This window comes from Chiloscyllium punctatum, chromosome 9 (genome assembly GCF_047496795.1).
Source record: "Chiloscyllium punctatum isolate Juve2018m chromosome 9, sChiPun1.3, whole genome shotgun sequence".
Classification (NCBI taxonomy): domain Eukaryota; kingdom Metazoa; phylum Chordata; class Chondrichthyes; order Orectolobiformes; family Hemiscylliidae; genus Chiloscyllium; species Chiloscyllium punctatum.
Window position 1 is genome coordinate 112,941,558 of NC_092747.1, and position 15,945 is coordinate 112,957,502.

Below are 15,945 nucleotides of genomic sequence, written 5' to 3' on the forward strand. Positions count from 1 at the left end.
TGTTTAATCGACCTGTTAATGAGGTCAGGTCAGTTTGAAAACCCCACGCTCCCTTCTGTCCTTTTGAAAGCTGCCATTGACAGAACAGGAAACAGAACTTCTGTTATCATGAGGTAACGGCCATTTTCTTGATAGTCACAAGCTTGGTCTAAGAGATACGTTATTAAGTACATCTCGAAGGAGGGGAGAGTGTTAGGGGAGGTTTAGAAAAGGATTTTGAGAGTTTAGAATTCATGGCAGTGAAGACATGACTGCGCATGGTGGAACAATTAAGATCGGAGAAGATCTAGAGACCAAAATTGGAGATATGCAAAAAGAATTGGAGAGGTGTGGGGCGAGAGAAGATTGCAGGAGTAGTGAGGGATGAAGCCATGGAGGGATTTGAAAGAACATTTGAAAATCTTTTTCAAACACTGGAAGATTAGTTGGGCCAATCCACCTTCTCTCATTCAGTGCCTGTTGAGTTAATAATTCTCTGTGTATCTTTAGTCAGCTCCTTGTGTATCTTGTGTGTCTTTGTGTATCCTTATCATTGTATCTTATCAATGCCTTGTTTTACTGTCTGCTGTTTGATTCAGAAATTCCAGACCAGTGCAGCCCTTCACCGTGTAATCCTGAAGGCTCCGTTCAATGTGTGGACAAAGTGGCTGCATTCGCCTGCGTCTGTAAAGAAGGTTGGACGGGAGTTACGTGTCAGCAAGGTACGTCCCGAATGAATCCCTGGAACTGAAGCCATTGTGCTCCATTTGCATGGTTTATATCGGTGAAGCTTTTCTCAGGGAAGCCACAGAAAGGGTCCAGCTGATATCCAGACGGGAATTATAAGCTGTTAACCTGTCCATTTGCAAAGGCATGTCAAACCCTTTAGCAGATTTTGGAAGCCAAGAGAGAATCTCAGACTTGGCAAAACAGGAAGTGATCATTGATGCCATCTTTCACCCCCGGGTCAGTGCTCGCTCTTCACCCACGCACCTCTGACTATATCTCCTTGTCCTCTTTCCCATCCTCTTACACCTTCCTTTCTAAATGATTCTTCAGTACCCTTTTTAAATGATGCTGAACTATTCCCTGCATCAGCTCCTTGAGGTTGATCATTTCACGGTGCTGTTGCTTTCTGAGTGTCCATGTGTTTAATCTGGGTTTGGTCCCTTTCATCCCAATGGTATGAGTTACTTTTCAGTTGCAAACATTTACATTGACCTCCTTATTCTGTTTCCATTTTCAATGTGATTTGGAATCCAGCCTCTAATCCTCATGTCGGCCAAAGTGAGGACTGCAGATGTTGGAGATCAGAGTCTACATTAGAGTAGTGCTGGGAAAGCACAGCAGGTCAGGCAGCATCCCAGGAGCAGGTGTTCTATCTTCAGAGCACCTGCTAATCCTGCTTTATTAATCAAACCCAGATCTCGGACATTAAACCCCAGATAAGGGTAACAGTTCTGAACACTCTCTGATACTAACTCCCCATTTTTGAACTGAAACCCTTGTAGTCTTAATCAATGTTCAGGTCAAATCCTATGTAGTTCCAGCCGGTCACTGTTACAATCATATCGAAATTATATTTATATCTCTTTGCCATTTAGTGCTCTGTAATGTGTTACCAAAATAGTAATGGATCTCTTACTATCTCTTAACCTAGACTGATCCTGCCTAAAGTCCATCATTAATAAAATCTTCTGGCCTATTGCTCTAATAATTTTTTGCTTCAATAGTATTTCTCTCTCCTTCCTTTATTGTCTCTGTCTTTCTAACTGTCAGATAACTAGGGACAACTTGTTCCTGGTCTGATTCCAAGTTTCTGTCAAGGCTGTTATCACTTCCCCTGTGGTTTTTATATTCCTTCCTTCACCAGCCTTTATAGTGAAACCTTTTGTTATCAGCTATTTCTCTTCATGTAGGCGTATCTCTATTTCTGATAAAGCTGTCCTGTTTTGCTTATCTTTTTGACAAGAAACAGCTCCTGGTTAATTCCCCTCATCTCTCCAGGGAATATTTCATCTTTTGCAAGGGATGCGCTAGTCTTCACTTGGGCTAAGCACACTGTGAAAGGAGATCATTCAGCCCATTGTGCTTGTGCCAGACCAGTGAAAGAGCTGTCCGATTAATCCCATTCACTGTAGATCTTTTCTCACAACCCTGGAAATATTTTCTTTATATGGAATGAGCTGTCAGAGGAAGTGGCAGAGGCTGGTACAATTACACTACTTAAAAGGCATCTGAAAGGGTACATGAATAGGAAGGGTTTGGAGGGATATGGGCCAAATGCGGGCAAATGGGACTACATTAGGTTAGGAAAGGTGATCAGCATGGACGAGTTGGACCGAAGGGTCTGTTTCCATGCTGTACATCTCTATGACTCTATGACTCTAAGTCATTTTCTGAATTTGCTTCCATTGCCATTATGGGCAGTGCGGGAGCAACTCACTGTAAATTTCAGTGTTAGTGTGAGTTGTGGGGAAGATGCAAAGATGCGTCAAGGGGACTTAGAGAGAATAATGTGTGGGCAAACATATGGCAGCTGCAATTCAATGTGAAGAAATGTGATAAGACACCAAGTTATAGTCGAACTGATTTATTTCAAAAATTGTGTGTTTTTTGACATTGTCCGACCCAGTCTAACACAGGTACCTCCACATCAGAGAAGCAGCACGGTGGCTCAGTGGTTAGCACTGCTGCCTTGCAGCGCCAGGGACCCGGGTTCGATTCTAGCCTCGGGCAACTTCTTCCTGTATCTGCATGGCTTTCCTACCACAGTCCAAAGATGTGCAGGTTAGGTGATATGGCCATGCTAAATTGCCCATAGTGTTCAGGGATGTGTAGGTTAGGTTTAATGTTTAGGGGGAGATGTTGAGTAAAGGGGAATGGGTCTGGGTGGGTTACTCTTCAGAGGGTTGGTGTGATCTTGCTGTGTGTTCCTGGTCATGATGCACTGGAGGTTACCACGTAGGTACAGCAAGTCATTGAGGAGACAAATAGCCTTTACTACAAGAGGATTTGAATGTAGGAGTAAATGAGTCTCACTGCAATTATCCAGATCCTGGGTGATTCTTCATTCTTTCATCAGGTGTTTATATCACTGGGAAACCCAGCATTTCCTGCCCATCCCTAATTTACCTCAAAATGAGTAATTTGCCTGGCCTCCTTTTTGTTATTCGTTCATGGGAAGTGGGTGTTGCTGCCTAGACCTATCGCCTATCTCTAACTGCCCTTGAGAAAATTGGGATGAACTGCAGCAGTCCATTTGGTGTATATACATCCAGAATATTAGGGACGGAGCTCCAGGACTTTGACACTGAAGAAGCAGCAAAATATTTTCAAGCCAGGGCTTGGGGCATTTTGTTAGTTGTGGTGTTCCCATGCCCTTCCAAACTGTAGTGGTCATATGTTGGAAAATACAGTCAAAGGGGCCTTGGTGAGATTCTGCAGCATATCTTCATGGAATCCCTACATTGTGGAAACAGGCTATTCAGCCCAACAAGACCACACCAATGCTCCAAAGAGCACCCCACCCAGACCTATCCCATAAATCTATGTTTCCCAGGCTAGCACACCTAACCTATGCATTCCTGGACAGTATGGGTAATTTCCCACGGCCAATCCACCTGACCTGCTCATCTTTGGACTGTGGGAAGAAACTGGAGCACGTAGTGGAAACCCACGCAGACACAGGGAGAATGTGCAAACTCCACACAGACAGTTGCCTGAGGCTGGAATTGAACCCAAATTGAATTTCATAAAGTTGGGATTAAGAGATAAGAGTGCTGTTCTACAGGATAGATTCAGGAACGATGGTTTCTCCTGCCTGGGGGCATCAATCTCCCAGAATAAAGGGCAGGCCATTTATGACTGTGATGAAGCGAAATCGTTTCACTCAGAGGATAGTATGTTTTTGGAATTCTCTTCTCTTGGGTTTATGGAGGCTGAGTCATTGAGTATGTTCCAGACTAAGATTTCTACATGGAACAAACACCTAGTGATTGACTGATCATTGCAGGAAATAGGTGTTGAAGCAGAATCCAGAAGCAGAATTCACAATCTCAATGAATCCTGGACTGAGCTTGAATATACCTTACTCCAGCTCCTATTTCTTGCATTCTTATGTTCTAAGTGGTTTATTCACATGTCTCCTCTGATTCTTTCCCTTACTGTGTACCTCATGGCAGACTTCAACACTTCCAAATATTAAACTGGATGTTGCTATGCAATGAAACCTCCATTGATCTGTCCTCCAATTGTCCTCTTCTCTGATATTCCACTGAAATCTTTCTGGGGATGACGCTTTGTCATCACCTCACTACTCAGCAGCAAACACCACCCACCCCTAAAATGGCATTAACCATGCCCGAAGAAGTAACAAACTCTGCTTCTGTTCTTTCTACTCTAACCATCTTCATTCTCAGGGTATCACTGGGACATGTCTGCTATCTATAAACTTACATTCAATTATGGTGAAAACTATACCCTCAGTGGGTTGTACTCTTATCTCTTAATCCCAACTTTATGAAATTCAATTTCTGATTGAGAGTCTGGAACATAAGAAGCTGAGCTGACGCTCCAAGCTGTACTGAGAGAGTGTTGCGTTGTCAAAGCAGTGATGCCTTTTGGGTTTAACATTAAGCTGAAGCCCCACTGCCCTTTCAGATGGTTACTGATGATACCCCCACAGCATAATTTCAAGGAAGAGCAGGGGAATTATCTTTGAGGGCTCTTGGCCAATATTTCCCCCTCAGCCAACATCATAAAAAAGGCGACCTGGTCGTTTCCACCTGGCTGTTTCTGAGACTATACATTGCAGTAGTATTACACTATACATTGCAGTAGTATAATACTATACGTTGCAGTTGTATAATACTGTACATTGCAGTAGTATAATACTAAACATTGCAGTTGTATAATACTATACATTGCAGTATTATAATATTACACATTGCAGTAGTATTATATGATACATTGCAGTGGTATAATACTACATATTGCAGTAGTATAATACTATACTTTGCAATAGTATAATACTATACACTACAGTAGTATAATACTATACATTGCAGTAGTATGATACTATACATTTCTGTGGTATAGTACTATATATTGCGGTAGTATTATACTATACATTGCAGTATTATGATACTATACGTTGTAGTAGTATAATACTATACATGGCAGTAGTATAATGCGATACATTGCAGTCGTATAATACTACACATTGCAGTAGTATAATACTATACATTGCAGTATATAATACTATACATTGCAGTAGTGTAATACTACACATTGCAGTTGTATAATACTATACAATGTAGTAGTATCATACTAAACATTGCAGCATTATAATAATATATATTGCAGTATATAATACTATACATTGCAGCAGTATAATGCGATATATTGCAGTGGTATAATACTGTACATTGCAGTATATAATACTATACATTGCAGTAGTATAATACTATACGCTGCAGTATGTAATACTATACATTGAAGTAGTATAATACGATACATTGCAGTAATATAATACTATACATAGTAGTATTATAATGCTATACATTGCAGTAGTGTAATACTATGCATTTCAGTATTATAATACTATACATTGCACTAGTATAATACTATACATTGCAGCATTATATTGCTATACATTGCCCTAGTATAATACTGAACATTGCACTAGTGTAATACTACACATTGTAGTAGTATCATACTATACTTCACGGTAGTATCGTACTATACATTGCAGTAGTATAATACTAAGCATTGCAGTATTATAATACTATAACTTGCAGTATATAATGCTATATATTGCAGTAGTATAATGCGATATATTGCAGTAGTTTAATTTCAGTATGTAATACTATACATTGAAGTAGTATAATATGATACGTTGCACTAGTATCATATATATTGCAGAAGTATAATATTGTACGTTGTAGTAGTATAATACTAAGCATTGCAGTATTATAATACTATATATTGCAGTAGTATACTATTACAGATTGTCGTAGTATAATACTACACACTGCAGTAGTATAGTATTACATATTGTAGTAGTATAATACTGTACATTGCAGTCATATAATACTATACATTGCAGTAGTATAATACTATACATTCCACTAGTATAAGACTGTACATTGCAGTAGTATAAGACTACACATTGCAGTAGGAAAATATATTACATTGCAGTAGTACTATACGTTGCAGTAGTATAATACAATACATTGCAGTAGTATAATATGATACATTGCAGTATATAATACTGTACATTGAGGTAGTATAATGCGATATATTTCAGTAGTATAATGTGATATATTGCAGTGATATAGTATTATACATTGCAGTATATATTTCTATACATTGTAGTAGTATCATACTATACATTGCGGTATATAATACTATACATTGCAGTAGTATAATATGTAACATTACTGTAGTATAATTCTACACAGTGCAGTAGTATAATACTATATATTTCAGTATTATAATGCTCTACATTGAGTAGTATAATACTATACATCATAGTAGTATAATACTACACATTGCAGTAGTATCACACTATACATTGTAGTAGTATAATACTTTATATTGCAGTAGTATAATACCATACATTGCAGTAGTATCATACTATATTTTGCGGTAGTATAATACTAAATATTGCAGCATTATAATACTATATATTGCAGTATATAATACTATGCATTGCAGTAGTAAATGCGATAAATTGCAGTGGTATAATACTGTACATTGCCAAATATAATACTATACATTGCAGTAGTATAATACTATACATTGCAGTATGTAACACTATACATTGAAGTAGTATAATATGATACATTGCAGTATGTAATACTATACATTGCAGTAGTATAATACTATACATTGCAGTATTATAATGCAATACATTGCACTAGTATAATACTATGCATTTCAGTTGTATAATACTATACATTGCAGTCATATAATACTATACATTTTGATAGTATCATACTATACAATGCAATAATGTAATACTAAACATTGCAGTTTTATAATACCATAACTTGCAGTATATAATACTATACATTGCAGTAGTATAATGCAATATATTGCAGTGGTATAATACATTGCATTGCAGTATATAATACTGTATCATATCATACATTGCAGCAGTATAATACTATATATTGCAGTAGTATAATACTATACATTGCAGTAGTATTGTAATATATATTGCAATAGTATAGTACTATACATTGCAGTAGCATAATACTATACCTGACAGTAGTGTAATACTATACATTGCAATAATATAATACTATACATAACAGTAGTATAATACTATACATTGCAGTAATATAACACTATTCATTGCAGTATATAATACTATACATGGCAGCAGTATAATGCAATACATTGCGGTCATATAATACTATAGATTGCAGTAGTATACTACCATACATTGCAGTATATAATACTGTACATTGCAGTAGCATAATACTATACATTGCAGTAGTGTAATACTGCACATTACAGGAGTATAATACTATACATTGTAGTAGTATACTACCATACATTGCAGTATATAATACTGTACATTGCAGTAGCATAATACTATACATTGCAGTAGTGTAATACTGCACATTACAGGAGTATAATACTATACATTGTAGTAGTATGATACTATACATTGCAGTAGTATCATACAAATATTGCAGTAGTGTAATACTACTCATTACAGTGGTATAGTACTATACATTGAAGTATTATAATGCTATACATTGCACTAGCATAATACTATGCATTTCAGTATTATAAACAATACATTGCACTAATATAATACTATATATTGCACTAGTATAATACTATACATTGCAGTATTATATTGCTGTACATTGCTGTATTATAATACTATACATTGCACTAGTGTAATACTATGCATTGTGGTAGTATCACAGTAGTATCATACTATACAATGCAATAGTGTAATACTAAACATTGCAGTATTATAATACTATGACTTTCTGTATATAATACTATACATTGCAATAGTATAATACAATATATTGCAGTGGTATAATACTTTACATTGCAGTATATAATACTATACATTACAGTAATATACTATATATTGCAGTAGTATCATACTATACATTGTAGTAGTATAATGCTGTGCAATGCAGCAGTATATTACTATACATTGTGGTAGTACAATACTATATATTGTAGCAGTAGTATAATACTATACATTTCAGTATTATAATACTATAAATTGCAGTAGTATAATACCATACATTACAGTAGTATAATACTATACATTGCAGTAGTATAATATGTTACATTGCAGGAGTATACTACTATACATTGCAGTAGTACAATACTATACGTGGCAGTAGTATAATGCGATACATTGCAGTCATATAATACTACAGATTGCAGTAGTATAATACTATACATTGCAGTATATAATACTATACATTGTAGTAGTATCATACTATACATTGCAGAAGTGTAATACTAAGCATTGCAGTGGTATAATACTATACATTGCAGTATGTATTACTATACATTGCAGATGTATAATATCATGCATTACAGTATTATAATATTATACATTGCAGCAGTATAATATGTTACATTGCAGGAGTATACCACTATACATTGCACTAGTATAATACTTTACATTGCAGTAGTATAATACTATACATTGCAATAATATAATATTACATATTGCAGTAGTATAATACTATACATTGCAGTAATATGATATTTCATATTGCAGCAGTGTAATACTATACATTGCAGACATATAATATCATGCATTACAGTATTATAATACTATACATTACAGTATATAATACTGTACATTACAGTAATAAAATACTATATATTTCAGTAGTAATATACTATACATTGCAGTTGTATAATACTATACCTTGCAGTTATATAATGCTATACATTGCAGCAGTATAATACAATACATTATAATAGTATAATGCGATATATTGCAGTGGTATAATACGACACATTGCAGTAGTATAATCTATACATTGCAGTAGTATAATTCTATACATCACAGTAATATACTACTATACTTTGCCATAGTATAATAGTACATATTGCAGGAGTATAATACTATATATTGTAGTAGTATAATGCTGTACAATGCAGCAGTATAATACTATACATTGCCATAGTATAATACTATACATTGTAGCAGTATTATAATAAGACACATTGCAGTATATAATACTATACATTGCAGTTGTATCATACGATACATTGCAGTAGTATAAAACCGTACATTGTAGTAGCTTAATGCTGTACATTGCAGCAGTATAATACTATACATTGCCATAGTATAATACTATATATTGTAGCAGTATTATAATATGATACATTGCAATATATAATACTATACATTGCAGTAGTATTATACTATGCATCGAAATAGTATTATACTATACTCTGCAGTAGTATAATACTGTACATTGCGGTATTATAATACAATACATTGCAGTAGTATTATACTATACATTGCAATAGTATAATACTATACATTTCAGTAGTATAGTACTATACCTGGCAGTAGTATAATGCTATACATTGCAATAATATAATACTATACATTACAGTAGTATAATACTATACATTGCAGTATTTTAACACTATACATGGTAGTAGTATAATATGATACATTGCAGTCATATAATTCTACACATTGCAGTAGTATCATACTATACATTGCAGTAGTGCAATACTAAACATTGCAGTGGTATAGTACTATACATTGCAGAATATAATACTATACATCACAGTAGTATAATGCGATATATTGCAGTGGTATAATACTATACATTACAGTATATAATATTGTACATTGCAGTAGTATCATACTATACATTGCAGTATATCATACCATACATTGCAGTAGTATAATATGTTACATTGCAGTATTATAATGCTATAAATTGCAGTAGTATTATATGATACATTGCAGTATTATAATGTTATACATTGCAATAGTATAATAATATGCATTGCAGTAGTAATATATTACACATTTCAGTATTGTAATACATCACAGTAGTATCATGCTATACATTGCAGTAGTGTAATACTAAACATTGCAGTATTATAATACTATAAATTGCAGTATGTAATACTATACATTGTAGTAGTATAATGTGATACATTGCAGTGGTATTATACTCTATATTGCAGTATTATAATACTATACATTGCAGTAGTATAATACAATGCATTGCAGTAGTAATATACTACATATTTCAGTATTGTAATACTATACATTGCAGTTGTATCATACAATATATTGCAATAGTATAATACTGTAAATTGTTGTAGTATTATACTATACATTGCAGTAGTATAATACTATACATTGTAATAGTATAATACTGTACATTGCGGTAGTATAATACTAAACATTGCAGTATTTCAAATGATACATTGCAGTATATAATACTATACATTTCAGTAGTATAATGCGACACATTGCAGTGGTATAATACTATACATTGTAGTAGTATAATCTATACATTGCAGTAGTATAATACTACACATTGCAGTAGTATAATACTATACATTGCAGTATTATAATACTACACATTGCAGTAGTATACTACTACACATTGCAGTAGTCTAATACTACACATTGCAGTAGTTTAATACTATACATTGCAATAGTATGATACTGTACCTCAAAATGTACATTATTGTCTGTGAAGAGCTTGGGACATCTCCGAGTGTATAAGAGGGGTTACAGAAATGCATGATTTTATTTTTACCAATCAGCCACCAGAATCTGCATTATAGGATGAGAACATAGGTCCCTCTGTGGCCCCTGTTCCTTCAGTTAATTGACTTAAAATTTAAATTGTGAGCTCCAGAAAACAATTAATATCTGCAGTGATGAGAAAAAATGGTTTAAATGTTAATTTTATTTTGCTCGGAACTTGGTAACAAACCTTTTGCCAATTTTGTAAAAATGTTTTATAATATCTTGTCATGTTTTAGCCTTATTTGTTCAAAGTTTGATCATCATCAAAGATGCAAACTTACACCTTAATTTGTGTTGCACAGATATCGATGAATGCCAAAGTGGGATATTGGAGGAGAAAGCTTGCAACCATTCCTGTCACAATGTGCCTGGGAGCTATCGCTGTTACTGTGATGAAGGATTCTATATTGCTTCAAATAAACGGAACTGCATTGGTGAGAAACACAGAGGCAGAAGCCCTCAGCATGTCGAAAAACGTTTGAATAAAGATGTGAGATGCTGCAAACTAACAGCTATGGCCAGAGCTGGGTTGGGGGATTTGGTTGGGTGGGTGTTGTTGACCATAAAAGAAGTAATAGGTTCAATGTTCTTCTTCAGTGCCATAAATACTTCAACGTTTCCATGTTAGTTAAACCTGCTGTGAATGCCTGTATGATTGCTTGTGTGTGATTGTTTGTGTGAATGCCTGAGAGAGTGTGTGTGTTTGTATGTCTATGTATGCTGTATGTGTGTATCCATATATGCACCTGGTGAGAGAGTGTTCACATGTGCATATCTTCTGCAATACTGTGTCCAGTTCTGGTCGCTCAGTTATATGAAGGATATTATTAAACTGAAGAGGGCTCAAAAGGGTTTTACAAGAATGTTGACGGGTATGGAAGGTTTGAGTTATAAAGAAAGGCTGGGACTTTTTTCACTGGAGCATAGGAGGTTGAGAGGTGACCTTATAGAAGTAAAATAATGAGGGGTATAGATAGGGTTAATGGGAGTTGTGTTTTACCTAGGATTGGGGATTTCAAGACTATAGGGCACATTTTAAGGTGAGAGGAGAGAGATTTAAAACAGACACGAGGGGCAATGTTTTTACACAGAGGGTGGTTTGCGTGTGGAATGAACATCCTGAGGATGTGGTGGATGCGGGTACAGTTACATCGTTTAAAAGGCAATTGGATGGATACATGAATCAGAAACATTTGGAGGGATATGGGCCAGGAGCAGGCAGGTGGGACTAGTTTAATTTGGGATTATGTTCAGCATGAACTGGTTGGATCGAAGGATCTGTTTCTGTGCTGTATGAGTCTCTAATTCTATGTGTCTGTGTACATGCGTAAATGTGTCTGTGTGTTTGTGAATATGTGTTTAAATGCTGATGTATGTGTGCTTGTCTGCTTTTATTGTGTATGTATCCATGTGAGAAGGAATTTGTGTGTGAATATATTCATTTGTGTCAGTGTGTGCATGAAGAATATTTGTGTATATAAATGGATGTGCTTGTAAATGTGTCCATGTGTGGGGGTGGATATTGCACTTCAGTTTCCATTTCTTACACAAATCCTGTCATGCTATGATGTTTAGTTCATTTCGTAAACTCTGGAATTCCCTCCCTAACCCTGTCCACCTCTCAGAACACTCCCACGTTTAAAATGCCTCTGAAATCCTACTTGAGTTTGCAACATCTCACAACGCACTAAACCACTGACCATGGGACAGGTATTAGAGGAATACAGTGGTTTGTTTTGAATGTCTTCCTGGTGAATAGCATCTTGAACTGGATGAGAAAACCATTTAAACATCATCCAAGAAAGGTTCTAGTGGTTCTCATGGCCAAGGCTGAAAGACAAGAAAGAGCTGGAAAAGAAGGGATTAGTCAAGCAAGAAGCACCTCCTCCAGAATAGACTAACTGCATGGCTGAAGTGAAACATACTGAGACAATGTGTTGACTCAAAGGACTGAGAAAGCTAGAATTCTGCTCGAGCTTGCAAAGGCAAAAGTCTTCATTCCTATTGATGCAAAGGGTTAGAGAGCTGCTTTGTAACTACTTTCTGGATAGCAAGTGGTTGCACATGGTGCTTGGCATTTCCATCGGTCAGGTGAGTATTAATGCCAACACCATGACAGAGTTATTATCTTCCCAAAATGAAAGCTGGAAGTGGATGATCTGCTAGTTTACTGATACGGAGACACAATGTAAGAAGTTATTACTGACTACGATCAAAATCTAGTGCAAATGTTAAAACTCACAGATTACCCAAAAGCTGAGCATGAAAAACTTTCAATTGAAGATTCCTGAAGCCAACCTAGGGTGTGTACTGGCAGTGAAAATCTTGGAAAGGCCGGAGTTGTAGCAGCATCCATCAGATATCAAGGCACATTTGTTGGAGTTGTCAACTGTTTAGCAAAACTCTTCCCCAATTTGTCACCACAGTGTGAACCATTCCATCAACTCACTGTCAAAGATGTGCAGTGGTTCTGAGGCACAGAACAAGAAGCCGTCAAGTAACCAATGATAGCAACCGTAGTGCTGAAATCAAATGATGATGTAGCCCAGCAGTGTGAGGCCAGTGAGATGCATCCTTGTGTGAGGAGAATAATTGGTTGCATATTCATTCAAACATTAAGCACAGAAAATGATCCTAAGCTTGGGTCAAGAAAGAATTCCTGATTATCCATTTGTTTGGGAAACTGTTCACTGATATCTACTTGAAAGGGTCAAAGTGTCAGCTGAGCCCCTTTGAAGCATTTTCATCAAGATTTGGTCTGCTTCAAGGTTTTGAATAATTTATTTCATTACCAGAGGTAATAGCTGGACGTGAGATAAAGTAAGAGAGAACAATGACAAGCAATCCTTATGAAGAGGGTCAAAGATGCTTTGACAGAGGGTGAAATCTTCCAAATCCAATGAGAAGCAGCAACTTGACGTGTTCAGAGCAGTGACATTAACTAGAACAGACAGGAGGTTTAATCACATCAAACAAACTACCCAACAATATGCAACACTCCAAGTGTTGCAAGGAGTAATGATGAAAGGATATCCAAATGTGTCAAGGATACTCCTGGTGGTCAAGAGCATAATAACCATTTAGAAGGGGAGCTGATAGTCTGAAATGGCATATTATGGAAAGGAAATCAAGTCAATATCATTACAGAGTTGGGAGAAGAGATGCTAAAGTGCATTTATACTGAGGAATTGAATCTGAAAAAGGCAGGAAATGTATGGCACTGGCCAAACATGAGCTTTGAAATCAAGGACCGCATCCGGCAGTGCTGTGCCTGTCATAAGTTCCAAGCTAAACAAAGTATGGAGTCAGTGGGGTCACATGACATCCAGGGCAGACCATGGATGGAGCAGGGAGTAGAATTCTTCACTGATGCAAGATCTGGTTATCGTGTCCCTGAAGATGACCTGTTTGAGGTAAACCAGCGGACTTCCATGACTGCTATTGAGTTTGTTGAACGCCTGAAAGCACACATTTGTTGTTACAGCTGGTGCCTGAGTGAAGAATTCAGTTACTTCATAAACATTTGGAAATCCAACACCGTACATCATCCCCATGCTATCCCCAGAACAATGAAGTGACAATGAAAGTCACCAACAGAACCATAAAGAAATTGAGTATTGGATAAACACACTGCCTGAAGGCTTGGGGAATAGTCCAGTACAAAGAGTAACATCACACTAAACCTAAACTGCTCTTCCAACAACAAAAACAAAACTACTGAAACAAATAATAACTGGTGTGAGTGATAAAATCAAGATAAAGTAGCTGGAAACCAAATTTCATTTCAACCAAACTGGCAAGATATTGCTAGATTTGAATATTGGAGAGCCATTCAGAGTACAAACCTTCAACCCTCTCAGCAAAGGTCAGCACAATTGGCACACACTTGGGAATTGCATCAATCAGTTGCCACCCATATTGTATGAGGTGGACATGGGGCATCCTGATATACTGTTAGCACCACAGGCTATTGTGTACAATGGAAAAGCATTTCACTGCAAGCAGCCAGTCAGGAAGCTATGCACTCATCATCTACACAGCCCACAGGTTAACCATCGGTCCCTGAGGTCCACAACACCAAAACAATGGAAATCGAGCAACACCAGGAATCATGGAAACAACAAGTGATGGGGAAACAGCACTTTCTAGTGAAGAAGTATTGCTCAGATGAACAGCCAATGACAAAGCACACTTGTACCTTTAGGAGACTGGCATGATTTAACGACTGTATGTGCAATAGGTGACTCATGATGTAAATGATGGATACAATTCCTTTTGCATGATTGGGGGGTGTTTGTGATAAACTGAAATCCTGTACTAAGATACCTTCTAGCGTACTGTTGTAATATAATGTCCATGAGGTACTCATTGCTGATATCCATCTCGAAAACAATTCAACAAAGTCACAATCCTGCCTGTACTATTTCCTGTGAACTTGTAGCAGTTTGATTAATAAATGCTCCTGTGAAGCATCTTGGAGTGTTTTGCTTTATATTAACAATGCTGTGTAAATGCAAGGGGCTGGCAGAGCACAGCTGACCAGGCGGCATCCGAGGAGCAGGAGAATCGATGGTTTGAGCATAAGCTCTTCACAAGTTGTTTTTATTGTGAAATGAAAAATGTGTTGCTGGAAAAGCGCAGCAGGTCAGGCAGCATCCAAGGAGCAGGAGAATCGACGTTTCGGGCATAAGCCCTTCATCACTTTCTCCTCCTTTATTGTGAAATACTGAGAACGAGGGGCTTTGCTTATGTGGAGAGTTTGGAAAAGTTAGGATTGCTTTTCTCAGAGAGGAGAACATTTAGGGGAGATGTAATGAAAAGTTTTGAATTTATGGAAGTTGTGATGGAGTAAGTAAGGTGAAATTGTTTTCAGTGGCAGAACAGTCATTAACCAGAGGGACCCAGATTGAAGATTATCAGAAAATGAACCACAGGAGGTAATGAGGAAGGTTTGTTTTTAAAATACAAAGGTTGTCATATGATCTAGAATGTTCTGCATTCCCAGCCGGATATTGTCGATGGCCAGACAAGTGCTTTCAAAGGACAAGTCGTCATTGTAATTGAGATTCTGTGCTGTATGTTCTGTTCAATATTACTTCAGTATTCCAAAAGGGAATTTGATACATTATATACTCAAAGGGGAAAGAATTGTCAGGCTATTGGGAAAGTGCTGA

At 36.5% G+C, this 15,945-nt stretch overlaps 1 protein-coding gene across 1 annotated transcript in view; it reads left to right on the plus strand.

Annotated features, from left to right (window-relative positions):
• The window catches only part of pros1 (protein S), a 67,007-nt gene that overhangs the window by 20,772 nt on the left and 30,290 nt on the right, over positions 1 to 15,945 (plus strand). The window contains exons 5-6 of the mRNA XM_072578093.1: positions 579 to 701; positions 11,074 to 11,205. Of these exons, the coding sequence (XP_072434194.1) occupies positions 579 to 701; positions 11,074 to 11,205 (255 nt within the window). The remainder of the gene's footprint in view (positions 1 to 578; positions 702 to 11,073; positions 11,206 to 15,945) is intronic.